This window comes from Delphinus delphis, chromosome 12 (assembly GCF_949987515.2).
Source record: "Delphinus delphis chromosome 12, mDelDel1.2, whole genome shotgun sequence".
NCBI lineage: Eukaryota > Metazoa > Chordata > Mammalia > Artiodactyla > Delphinidae > Delphinus > Delphinus delphis.
The window spans coordinates 70278076-70292393 of record NC_082694.2 but is presented as its reverse complement, the minus strand read 5'-3'; the positions used below and the strand labels follow the sequence as shown (position 1 = coordinate 70292393).

At 39.5% G+C, this 14318-nt stretch overlaps 1 protein-coding gene across 1 annotated transcript in view; it reads right to left on the bottom strand.

Moving 5' to 3' along the window:
- The window catches only part of ASXL2 (ASXL transcriptional regulator 2), a 133105-nt gene extending 119983 nt beyond the window's left edge, over positions 1–13122 (bottom strand). Inside the window, exon 1 of the mRNA XM_060026977.1 lies at positions 12725–13122. Coding sequence (XP_059882960.1) covers positions 12725–12781 — 57 coding nt within the window. The 5' untranslated portion in view covers positions 12782–13122. The remainder of the gene's footprint in view (positions 1–12724) is intronic.
- Positions 13123–14318: the final 1196 nt, after the last annotated feature.

Below are 14318 nucleotides of genomic sequence, written 5' to 3'. Positions count from 1 at the left end.
AAAGGCTTCCACAAAAGAAATCTCCAGACCCCAGAATGTTTCACTGGTGAACTCTATCAAACATTTAAAGAAGAAATAACACTAGTTCTACATACAGTTCATTCTCATTATTCACAATAGTTATGTTCTATAAAGTCACCATGAAAACTAAATTAGCAAATACTGAAGAACCGCTCCTAGATGAAATACAGAGTTAGGTTCCTGCAAGCCTCTGGTCATATTTTTGGCAACTGATCAATACATAACCTTGTCTTTATGTGTGTTTCTGTTTAAAGATATTTAATACATATTACTGACTCACTGACTTTAAACTCATGGCCAAAAGCACTGCAACTCATGCCTAAACAAAGTTTATCTAACAGAGGTATTTTCTCCATGAGGCACATCACAGCTTTCTTGCACTTAAGAATACTAGACACAAAGCGAGAGAGTGGCATGGACATATATACACTACCAAACGTAAAACAGATAGCTAGTGGGAAGCAGCTGCATAGCACAGGGAGATCAGCTTGGTGCTTTGTGACCACCTAGAGGGGTGGGATAGGGAGGGTGGGAGGGAGGGAGATGCAAGAGGGAGGAGACATGGGGATATATGTATATGTATAACTGATTCACTTTGTTATAAAGCAGAAACTAACACACCATTGTAAAGCAATTATACTCCAATAAAGATGTAAAAAAAAAAAGAATACTAGACAGCACTTCAGTACTATACTTGGGAGCCATTTTAAATAGTGAGAGCACCAACAAAAAGCACAAAAATGCAAACACCATTGCACTGAATAGACCACAAAAAGGACACATTTTCACTATGAGAGCTGAAATGAAAAGGCAGAAGATCACCTTGTTTAACTTCAGCAGAGACCTCAGTGTCAGGTGACAACTGCTTTGCCACTCAGCGAATGTCCATGAATGGACAAAAGTGCCGAGCACTGTCTGGGGTGAGGACTATATTTTCGCAAGCAGGTGAATTCACAAATACACTTGCCCCTCGAACAACACAGGTTTAACCGCACAGGTGCACTTATATGTGCAATGTTTTCAACAGTAAATACTACAGTACTACACGATTCAAGGGGGTTGAACCTATGGATGAGGAACCATGGATATGGAAGAACCGCTCATATGGAGGGCCGTCTACAAATTACTCAAGGATTTTTGACTGTGCAGAGGGTTGGCGCCCCTAACACCTGAGCTGTTCAAGGGTCAACTGTACTGAATCCACGAATAGTGATGATCAACAATAATCTCTTTCAGGAAGTAGAATAGGAAGGAAGACTTCCTTTTTTATGAGATCAGCACTATCCTGATACCAAAGCCAGACAGAGACAATAGAGGAAAACTACAAATTAATATCCCTCATGAACATAACCATAAATGTCCTCAACACATCCAATCTGGCAATGTATAAAAAGTGCAATACACCACAACCAAGTGAGGTTTCTTTCCCCAGGAATGCAAGGCAATTCAAAATTTGAAAATCCATGTAATCCACCATATTAAAAGTCTAAAAAGTAAAGCAAATGATCAATTGATTCAGAAAAAGCATTTGACAAAATTCAACATCCACTCATGACAAAAACTCTCAGCAAACTAGAAATAAAAGGGAACTTTCTCAACCTGGTAATAAGTGTTCACAAAAAATATACAGCTAATAGGAAACATTTTCATTAAACCTTTGTCATTTGCTACCACCTCTTCTCTGCCAGGAAACAGACCTGGGAAATACACATGAAGTAAATCCAATACTAAATGAAAGATTGGAAAAGATGCCCTTCTTGCTGCCCACCCATCTGTTCTCAAGGTGTGACTTTCCTATCACAAACTTGTAATAGGTTTTCTCCTGGCAAAACTATTCTTACCTTTTATCAAATAAATATATCAATATTTAATGGTGTTGTCACAAATATTTAATGATGTTTTCACAAAAAGCATCATGGAACCCAGAGCCACTGTGGTGCACAACTCCAGGAGGCAATATTCACATAAATACAATATGTAAATATGAATGGTTCCCCTGGAGTTGTGCAACAGATTCCTGACTGATTCTACCACCTCAACAAACCTGAAGACCAGCGGCACACAGGATAGTAGAATGGAAAGAACAGTGGTATGAGAATTCAGAGAAAAGAAAAATCAACATGAGCTAGAATAACTGGGGAAAGAATTTACTTTCTTTTTTCCTCTCAAGAATCATACAATACTGTTGTGTTGAAGAGCATTCCAGAACCTCCTGTATTTATGAAAACTTTAGGAGACTGGCAGAACTTAATACATAGGCTTCTGTTGGAGACCTGTAAGTGGGATAGATGTACAGAGAATAGGTATAAAATGAGAAAAAAAAAGTGTACTCCCACCCATCCTTCTAACTCAAGAGAGCCCCACTCTAACCCTTATAACCTCACCATAGCTAGATTCTTCAGCTCTCTACAATACACCCCACAAATGGCCCAAAACACAGATGTTATTGCCTGCATAAAAACTCTCTACAACTAGAATAAAAATATTTGTCCGCCCAATTTGTACAACTCACAACATTTTAGTCCCAGCTTACCTTTTCTGGCCTTTTCTTTTACTACACTTCACAATACTCAAAGGTAAATAGCATGCATACAACATATGCTGCATTTTTTCAGCCTTTCTTCTGCCTGGAATACCCTTATCCATATTTACCCCTGAATACTCAGGCCAAACCCTCCCTGAGACCAACCTTACCATGTTCCCTCCTCCACCAAATTTCAGTAATACTTTTAGTTTGCTATTATACAGCCTCAACAACACAAATTTATTTTTTGATTATATTTTATTATAAAAGGTGAAAACAATACAAAGTTATCTCACAGTTCTCTGCGTCAGGATTCTGGGCATGGGTTAACAGGGTCTTCTACTTAAGGTCTCACTGAGCTGAAACTGAAGTGACAGCTGGGACTGTGAACTTATCTGAGGCTTGGGCTTGTATTCTTTTCCAAGCTTACCAGGAAGCTTACTTGTTGGCAGGTTTTAGTCCCTTTCTGTTTTCTTGCTGACTTTTGGCCAGGAGCCATTCAGCAACCAGAGGCTGCCTGCCATTCCTTGCCACAGCAGTTCACAAAGTATAAGTCAAGAGAGTGAGATCTGGGGCAGAATCTCCTAAAGCATGAGATGGATCTTTCAGTGGGTTCCCAAACTTGTCCATAGCTAGTTTAGGTCTCTGTGTGATTCCACACTGACCTTGGGAAACAAGTGGCAAATGGGGTCCCCGAGGTTAGAGGCTTTTCATTAGAACTGTTTCAAACCTCTGCACCCATTTGCTAAGAAATAACATCTTTACAATATTTAGTTTTCCCATTCAGAAACATAAAATGATCTACATTTACTAATTTTTCAGTAATGTTAACAAACAGTGCTTACAACATACTAGGCATTGTACAAAGAACTTTTCACACATTCTAGCCTAATCACCTAACACTTCAAATGGTAAATTCTATTGTTATCTCTATTTTACAGTTTGGGGAAATTGAGAACGCTTAGTGTAATCCCTACAACTCCAAATGTGGCTCTTAGACCAAACCACCAGCATCACCTGTGAACTTTTTACAAATGCAGAATCTCTGGCTACACTGCAGACCTACTGAATAATAATCTACATTATAATAAGCTCCCCAGGTGATTCTTTTACACATTAATGTTTGAGCACTGGTTTAAATAACTTGTTCAAGCTGACATAATAAACTCAATAAAGATCAGATCCAGATTGTTAAGGTTATTCCCAAGTTGCTATTAAAAATAGTCCTGGGACTTCCCTGGTGGTCCAGTGGTTAAGACTCCGTGCTCCCAATGCAGGGGGCACAGGTTCGAACCCTGGTCGGGGAACTAAGGTCCCTCAGGCTGCACCGGTCAGCCAAAAAAACAGTCCTATGTTCCTCATTGTGTCTTTCATAGGTGATTAATGATACGCATGAGAAGTGTTCTTCTATTATCTTTATCTTGTAATCCATCTCTTTTTGACATCTTCTTTCTCCCTCTCTCTCTCTCCCCCACACACAAACAATGTAAAAGAGAAAACCTTTCCTAAAATATCAACCCATTTCATGGGTACCATCCATTTAAACTTACAAAATTTGTCAGAACCACTCAAATCATATAGGAAACTAATCACTATAAATCAATAGCAACACATTTAAATTTTTATGTTACTATTTAGAATAAGTCACTAACACCATTAAGCACTTTATTTGAAACTGAATATGGCTAAACCAGCTACTGAATAATTCAGACATCAGTGGGTTAAAGATTCAAGATGATTTGGGCCATCCCAAGCTGTGAACTCCAATGAAAGTCCATTCTAAATGTAGTATCAACTGCTAAATGTCAGCAGCCAAAGAATTTTCAAATGAAAAGTCTTTCACAACGTAATTTTTTACTAAAACATAGATCAAATTACTGAGAAGACGCTATAATTAATAAGGTTTACAATGTCCCTTGATGCCCAGGACTAAGTACATCTGTATTTACCATTAACCTATTTTAGTTTTTGTCAAGCAAGGTCAGAAGTAAGAATTATCACAGAAACTTCCCTATGTCCAAATGTAATTCAAAAGGGTCTTGGGAGGCAAATACCTTGGTGTGTCTTGAAGTAACTTTCTTTCTTTCTTTTTTTCACAAAAAAGATATTCAACCAGTTTTCCTGGCAAACAATACTTAATATAGTTGACTAATTCTACTCAAATTGTGCTCTCTTGAATGTGAGAATAGTGTCTTCTCTTTTATATCCAATAAAAAAAGGTGAACAAAGATTTAGCACTCACGTACAAGAAAGCAAGTTAAGCTCTGCAGGTAGAAACATTTAGAAGTCTCTGCCTTCAAGGAGCACAGACTTACTAACATATATAAACTGAATTTCCTCCTACTTGTTCACAGTAAATTATGTATTTTATTTGGGGAAGATATATCTTCACGGCTAATCATTTTCTTTAAAAGCACTCAACTTATAATCTTTGAGAAAGCTTTTCTTAATAGGACTCAAAACCTAGAAAAGCATGAAAGGTAAAGATTGGTAAATTTATTTACATTAACAGAAAAAATGTCGGGTTTCCCTGGTGGCGCAGTGGTTAAGAAACTGCCTGCCAATGCAGGGGACACGGGTTCAAGCCCTGGTCCAGGAAGAACCCACATGCCGCACAGCAACTAAGCCCGTGTGCCACAACTACTGAGCCTGTGCTCTAGAGCTCGCAAGCCACAACTACTGAGCCTGCATGCCACAACTACTGAAGCCCACACGCCTAGAGCCCGTGCTCCGCAACAAGAGAAGCCACCGCAATGAGAAGCCTGTGCACCATAACGAAGAGTAGCCCCCAATCGCCGCAACTAGAGAAAGCCCGCGCGCAGCAACAAAGACCCAACACAGCCATAAATAAATAAATATTTTAAAAAACATAAAAAATGTCTGCAGAATTAAAAAAAACTGCATAAATCAAGTCAAAAGCCAAAAATGGGAAACAGATCTGTGACACATATGACAAAGGGCCAGTTTCCTTAACCTACAAATCACTCTTAGAAATTAGTATAAAAACGACCAGGAAGCAAAAAAAAAAAGTGCAAAAGATCTGAATAGACAAGTTTACTGAAAAATATACAAACAGTCAATAAGCGTAGGAAGTTACTCTATAATAGTAGCCACTAAACAAATGTGGCTATTTAAGCTTAAATGAATTAAAATTAAATAAAATTCAAAATTCAGTTCCTTCGTCAAACTAGCCACATTTCAAGTGCTCAATGGCCACATGTGACTAGTGGCTTAGTACACTGGACAGCACAGATATAGAACATTTCCATTAAGTTCTAATGAACAAAATAACAAAAGAAATGCTTTGTTAATATATCAAAATGGCAGAGTAAAGACTGATAGATTTCTTGGATAACAGAGAAAAGTGGGAAGAAACAAGAACCTTCAAAATTTTGGAGGGGAATATAAACTGCCACTAACTCAAGTTCACAAACTCTTTATCTTAACTATTCCATTCACACAAATGTACATACACATACGCCCAGATATATATACTGAAGTATCTGTTACAAAAGGGGAAAAAAAACTATAAATGACTATTTTAAATGATGGTACATCTAAAAACAATGGAATATTAAGAAATCATTAAGAAGAATGAAACAGATACATAAGTAATGGCATTAAAAGGCATTCTTGACATTCATAAAGAATGCAAATTGAAGAACTGTACATAAAATATAGATAGGTATACATGTTTATACATATTTCTACATACAAGTTTAAAAGTACAGAAAGCTGTATTCAGACTATCAACTATAACTATAGTTAATTTATTTGGTAACTAAATTATTTTCAATATTTGTGTATGCAGACTTTCACTTAATCCCTATTTTCAGTATAGTGACTCATTCAAGACTAAATCTCTACATACTGCTGTTCTACTTTTTTTTAAATAACGAGCCTATATAACTGTAACAGTAACTCAATTTAAACACTATTGTTTTTAAGTCATATCTAAAGAGTTCTAAAACTAAGTATATTCAATAACCTTTTAAAAAACACTAAAACATGATAAATCAAACTGTACTAAAAATACTAAATTGCACAATACTACAATACTATAAACTATGAGGATGGCCTCTATGAGATATGGGAAGAAAGAAAACAGAACTGGAGGGGCATTCAGAGGCTCTTGTAAAAAGGACAAAGATAGCAGGTTTTAACAAACCTTACTGATCAGTTCCCTGTAGTTATATCTTCCACACACAGTGGCCTCCTCCCAGACAGCTTTTGTAGTGAAAATATAATGCCCTTTCACCGACAGCAAAATCGTACAGCCTTTTAAAAGTAGATTTTGTGGATGAGGAAACAGCAAGGACTTCTGCAAATCTGACATCATTTTCTCAGCTCCTGTCATAATTCTAGGAGATGCAGCAGCAGCACCTCTCACAGAAATATGTGTTCAAAAAAGATTTTTTTTTCCCTTCCTTTTCCTTAATTTCTGGGCTTTCAAGACAGGATCATGAGAACAGGACAGAAGGAAAGATGAACCGAAAATAATACAAAATTCAAGAGCAAAACACAGGGGAACTTTACTTCAACATTAAGGCAAGAATGAAAATCGCTCAAGCAAAGAATGTTACATCAAATCACTGAGCACAAACAGACTTGCAGATAGCAATTTCATAAATGTATCTCTTATAATTTTATGTCAGTTATATCTCAATAAAGCTGAAATTAAAAATAATGTAGGGGGCTTCCCTGGTGGCACAGTGGTTGGGAGTCCGCCTGCCGATGCAGGGGACACGGGTTCGTGCCCCGGTCCGGGAGGATCCCACATGCCGCGGAGTGGCTGGGCGCGTGAGCCATGGCCGCTGAGCCTGCGTGTCCGCAGCCTGTGCTCCGCGGCGGGAGAGGCCACAACAGTGAGAGGCCCGCGTACCGCAAAAAAAAAAAAAAAATTAATAATAATAATAATGTAGGGGCTCCCCTGGTGGCGCAGTGGTTAAGAGTCTGCCTGCCAATGCAGGGGACATGGGTTCAATCCCTGGTCCAGGAAGATCCCACATGCTGCTGAGCAACTAAGCCTGTGCGCCACAAATACTGAGCTTGTGCTCTTGAACCTGCGAGCCACAACTACTGAGCCCACGTGCCACAACTACTGAAGCCCACGCGCCTAGAGGCCATGCTCCACAACAAAAGAAGTCACCCCAATGAGAAGTCCTCACACCACAACGAAGAGTAGGCTCCGCTCGCCGGAACTAGAGAAAGCCCGTGGGCAGCAACGAAGACCCAATGCAGCCAAAAATAAATAAATAAACAACCAACATTACAAAAGAATAGATTTCTTTAATATGTTTTTCCAAGATGCAAACTCTCTCCTGGAGATTCTAATACAACTATAAATATAATACAAATACAGACATACAAGGACTCTGGCCTAGTCAATATAGATCCAAGAAGATATTACCAGGCCCAGCCATACTCCTAGCAGAAGAAAATTACTCATGGTAAAGATTAAGAGTACTGAAAATTTCTAAGTTAATACGTCTGTTTTTTCTAAAGTGCATTTTCAGATGTTTTTCTTTCTAATCATTACATAAATTTTATCATTTTACTTTTAAGTAATTCTTTTCTGTTTTCAATACTTCCTCCATAAAATAATTAGCATATGAGAGTTACTCCTTTAATAGAAACTTTCTATTTTCCAACTTATTCCCTAAAGTTAAATGACTTTAGGTAAATAACATAAATAAAAACCTATGTGCTTTCAAAATAGTATTAACCACTAAGTGAAGTCTACATAGAAATACAAACATAAAAACAAACCACTTTTTCTTCAGTCTACAAATCGCATGCTAAAGATCTGCTGTGCTCCTCATCTCTAACACCCATACTTCACTTATACTTTGACCACTTCACTCCCCAAAGATTCGCAAAGGTACCTCTAGTGCAATCTCTAAGGTCTGCCTCTCTGCCTTTTGCATCTGCAATCGCAACAAACTTGTCCTAAAAGGACATTTTTCCCTTTTAATGCTGCCCTAGTTGTGGTGGGTGACAAGAGAAAAATCAAAAAGAAAATGGTATCATCATTATACCATTATATATACTATTATATACTATGTATATATACTATATATACATAGTATATATACTATGATTATACTATTTCGAAAGCTCTGCTTTGCAAAAACAGCTAAATTCCTCAAGGATGTCACCAAATGTTTACATGATACAATGTTTTGTTTTGTTTTTTTAAAAAGAATGAGCAGAACTTTGAACATAGTTCTAAAGTTAATGTAATGGTTCTCAATATCTCTGGCTTACTACAAATTTTTCTATTTAAATTGCACCAAACACTATGCTACAGATCTCTCATCCAAATCACTTCATCACCACCATCACTGCCACCTTTAAAATTTAAAACATGTAATGGGAGTTCCCTGGTGGCCTAGTGGCTAGGATGCCAGGATTTCACTGCCATGGCCCGGGTTCAGTTCCTGGTTGGGAAACTGAGATCCTGCACGCCATGGGGCATGGCCAAAAATAATAATAATAATAAAATGTAAAACGTGTAAGACTGTTAATTAAATACTTGAATAATGCTTTTTATAACTAGTGTATTTATATGAAACAAATATAAGATCAGTAGGGACACAATCCAGTGTAGTGAATGTGAATGAGCATTCAAGTTCAGTTGAATCTCAACCCCATTATTTCTCTGTCTGGTGTCCTTAGTTATTGGAAGTCTACACTCTACAAGTCTACACTCTACATTTAATCAGCCTTTTGGCATAATTTTATAATAATTATGAATCTTATTTTGCTTTTTCAGATTGTTCATAGCAATCATATCAATTTGTATAGCTCTCTCACATACACACAACACCCCAAATCATGTATGTATATACATATATATTATTGAATGAATAATTTTATTTATCTGTTGCTATATCATTGGTCAGGAATACAACCCCATTTTAATAATGCTCCCTAAAACAGGATAGCTCTATAATGCAGGTACCAAGAACACAATGAAATAAGAAGCAGATACTGCCTATACTCAGTAAATAACTTTAATATATCCTTTCTGAAACTGTTACTAGAACATTTGACTTTAATGCCTATGAAATAAGTTTAAGACTTACTTCTCCTGGTCCTCTTGATCTTATAAATATACACAGTTTCCTAATTTAGGTCAAAGTTAAACTTTCCATTTGTCAAACCACTAATTTTCTGATCTCATTATTATGCATCTGAAAATATTAAAAGATTTACTTTTGCCTATCCCTTCCACATTTACTTCTACCTATTCCTCCTACAAACAGCAACCTTTTCAACACTGAGGTTTACTTTAATCCTTCATTTTATAGATGGTAAAACAAACAAAAAAGGGTAGAGTGTTCCAGAATGGCCATCATCAAAAAATCTACAAACAATAAATGCTGGAGAGGGTGTGGAGAAAAGGGAACCCTTTTGCACCGTTGGTAGGAATTAAATTGATACAGCCACTACGGAGAATAAGTCTGGAGGTTCCTTAAAAAACTAAAAATAGAACTACCATATGACCCAGCAATCCCACTACTGGGCATATACCCTGAGAAAAAATTCAAAAAGAGACATGTACCCCAATGTTCATTGCAGCTCTATTTACAACAGCCAGGACATGGAAGCAACCTAAGTGTCCATCGACAGATGAATGGATAAAGATGTGGCACATATATACAATGGCATATTACTCAGCCACAAAAAGAAGCAAAATTGAGTTATTTGTAGTGAGGTGGATGGACCTCGAGTCTGTCATACAGAGTGAAGTAAGTCAGAAAGAGAAAAACAAATACCGTATGCTAACACATATATATGGAAACTAAAAAAAAAAAGTGGTTCTGATGAACCTAGGGGCAGGACAGCAATAAAGACTCAGACATAGAGAATGGACTTGGGGATATGGGGAGGGGGAAGGGTAAGCTGGGACGAAGTGAGAGAGTAGCATTGACAGATATACACTACCAAATGTAAAATAGATAGCTAGTGGGAAGCAGCCGCATAGCACAGGGAGATCAGCTCTGTGCTTTGTGACCTCCTAGAGGGGTGGGATAGACAGAGTGGGAGGGAGGTGCAAGAGGGAGGGGATATGCAGATGTATGTATACATATAGCTAATTCACTTTGTTATACAGCAGAAATTAACACAACATTGTAAAGCGATTATACTCCAATAAAGATGTTAAGAAAAAAAGAAAGAAAAAAAAGAATAGAGTGTTTTCTAGATTTTGGCTACTAGAAAAAAGAAGAAAAGTTTTAGTGTCACCATTCTCTTTCTAAAATTCATTTTGATTTAGACTGAAGTCTTACACATTTGCCAGAATCAAATAAAAATACCAAGCCACTAACATACTAATCCCTTCAGAACTCAGAGCTCTATTGATTAAACTAGTCTTTACATCTTTTAAGTACTTCCACATAACTAGTTAAGGCTTGAAATATTTATTATAAATGAGCAAATATACTAATTTATTATAGGAAAATCTAAACAGTAGATGCAAATTTTTCCTGCCACAATCTCTCAATGATTATTTTATCCAAAGAGATAATTCAAAAAGCACTCAGGACATTCTAGAGACTTAAAATTAATTAACATAATTAGAGTTGGGATCTGCTTACCTGTAAATAAAATTTACCATCCTTCCTTAAATAAAAGAGGTCCTGAGGTAGTATTGATCAAGTAGAACAAAGTAAGAGAGTCTTCTGTGAAGGACCAATTTCCCCACCACCCAAAAAAACTATTTCTAGAGTTTTTTCTTTAGAGAGAAACGACCAGCAGTCACAATTATGAAGATATATGGTTAAGTGAAGACACCCAACAAATAAAATGTGCTTTTATTTATTCACTTTCTTTCACAGTTCCAACTAAAGCACATACAAGTTGAAGACTCATCAACCCCCTAACACAAAACATTTACAAAACAAATGCACAAGGTTTACAAAACAAATGTGTAAGATTGAATAAACAATAGGACCCAGATTGGGGGAAATAAACAAAAATGACTGGACGGTAATATACCAAATGTTAACAGAGCTCTGAGAAGTGAAATACATGATTTATTTCCTTCTTTATATTAAAATTCTATAATCTCCCACAAGTTTTCCCACAGTGAACATTTATTACTTTTCAGAAAACTCCCCTTTAAAAAATAAAACACAACACATAATAAAGGTTCATTTAGAAGGGCTCTCCATGTTGAATAAGTATTACTGACATGATTCACCATTAAAGATAATGCCTCCAGTCCTTCTCACTTCCCAACACTAAAATGCTGTGTTATATCCTATTACTTTTCTGCTGCAACCTTACTTTTCCAAACCTTTCATTTCCACATAGTGGACGCTTTTAACTTTTTCATAAAACATAACTTCTCATTCATCCTCAATACTCTATTTTTTAAAACCTACCTCTAAATTTCGTTACAATAAATTTAGAAGGAAAAAAAAAAAGATGGTTTTATCCACTAATTACAACTTCGTGAAGCCACCATCACTTTAGCTACGGAAAAGTCAAGGCCGGGTAAACTACAGGTCCCACCATGCATTGCTGCCTTGTTCAGAGTAGGTCTCTACGGAAACAGAAAAAAAAAATTCTACAAGTCCCACCTGTTACTTCGTTTCTAAACACCTCCTGCACTTTCAGCTCCAACAACAAACGTAAAACAAGAGCCTCGTGACCTCCGGCCTGAGCCGGGAGCCCAGACAGGCAAGGGGCCCGGGGTCAGGCGGCGTGTCTGCTATAGCGGGTCAATTCTACCCAGCTCCAGCGCTCCCCTCTTCTTTCCGGGGCTGGGTACACGCACAAGCCTTCTCCTATCTGCATCCAATGGGGGCTCTTCAGCCACACAAGGGAGAAGAACCGGTTACTGTGCAAGCCCAAGAGACTTCCCCATGCCGGGGCGGGGGCTACCACAGAGTGGGGGCGAGAGCGTCGTGACCCCGAGAAGCAGCTTCAAAACACCAAGAGGACTCGTCGCAGACGCAGGGAGAAGCCACAGCCCCGCGGTGACCCTCTTCCGCCGGGCGCCTCCATTCCCACAGGGACCACAAACCCGACACTAACCTCCGCCCTCACAGCGCGGTTTTGTGCCCCCTCAGCCGGGTCGCAGGGCCACTGACCTCCCTTCCCCTGCAACCGGCGGGCGGCGAGGGAACGAAATCCTCCCAGCCTTCCCGTCCGCTCCCTCCTCCTTACCGTCTTGGCGGCCTCCGCCCAGGTCCTGCCCTTCTTCCTACGGCCCTTTTCCCTCATGTCGGGTCTTGAACTGACTGGGAGGCTCCCGTGTCCGGGCTGCGGCCGCCCTCCCTGCCTGCTCTGCCCTGCGCTGTTTTTCCCGCGGTGCCGGGAAAGATGGGAGAAAGGGGAAGTCAGGCCGGAGGAGCACCCAAGCAGAGGAAGCGGCGGGGGTGGTGCGCGGGGGGCGGTCTATGGGGCGGCCGGTCCTCCTGCTGCCGTTACCACTGCTACCGCCGCTGCCATATTGGGTCCTTACTGTACAGGCAGCCGCTACGGTCATGTGACCGCTCCCGCGCGGCCGTCACTACTGTACGCAGCCGGCCGCGCGAACGAGCGCGCGCGCGCCCCAGCCTCCCGCGCGGGGATGCAGGGAGAACGAGCCGGCCAGCCGCCGCGCCTGGCCACTCCCCCGCCCTCCGCGCTCCGCCTCGCTTAGAGAGCATGCGCATCGGGGAGGTCCGACGCTACGCTGCGTCGGGCGTCTTGCGCTCTTGCCTACAGCGAAAACCTGCCTGCGGAAGCGGAACTTGATACGGCCCGGAAGGTTTATTGAGTGGATTTTGACCGCGTGCGGGGCACCGCGGTGGCTGTAGAGACGGGGACCCTCGCAACTATCACTTCCAATAAGCCTCGAACTTTCATTTTTTATTTGTCCACGTTCATTTTTAGAAAGGTTATCTTTTTGAAGATTTACAACAATTTTCGTCCACTTTTTTTACCCCATTTGATAGATGAAGCAATTTGAGATTGAGTGACGCCAAACTCACGAGTCTAGAATATGGTGAAGCCAAAAATCAAACTACGAGCTCAGAGTCCTTTCCGTCTCTCCAGAATGCCTCTCAGTCTTAGGTGACCTTTATTTTACGGCCACCAGTAACTACATTCACGCTTTTACATGTGAATGTCTCCTCAAGGACACAAATGATGTCTTTTTTATCTTGGTGAGCTCGCTTCCTGGCACAGTGCCTGTACATATCAGTCGCCCAGTAAATATTTGCTGAATGACTCAGCTGTATCTGTGGTCAGAAACAATTATTTGTAGTGTCCATAACAGCCTCCTGAAAGATCCAGAATGTGGCATCTTCCGTCGCATTTCCATGTCTTTATACTTAAAAAAGTAAGGAATGTGTAGTAACGCCTACTAATCTCCCAAATCCACCTGCTTCCAGAAGCTGCTTCCGATCTACTAACTTACTATTTTCTAAAATAGGACTGAGAGTTGAGCTGTTTATTGGGAGAAAAGACCGTTGAGAACAATACTTAACTTGGAGTCCATGGATAGGTTTCAGAAGTTTATGAACCCCCTAAAATTATGGGCAATATTTTGTGTGTTAGTTGTGCATTTTCTGAGAAGAGGATTCATAACTTTTCCTCAAGTTTTAAAAGGGGTCTGTTACACGCACACAAAGTCTTAATAGGGAGTTTGAGAGGCATCTAGATACTTCCTTATTTTTCTCCTTCAGTCATTAATCAGACAGCCCCATATCAGCAATTCATAATAGATATATTTTCACAATATATTTTACTACTCATGGCACTATCCATAACATGC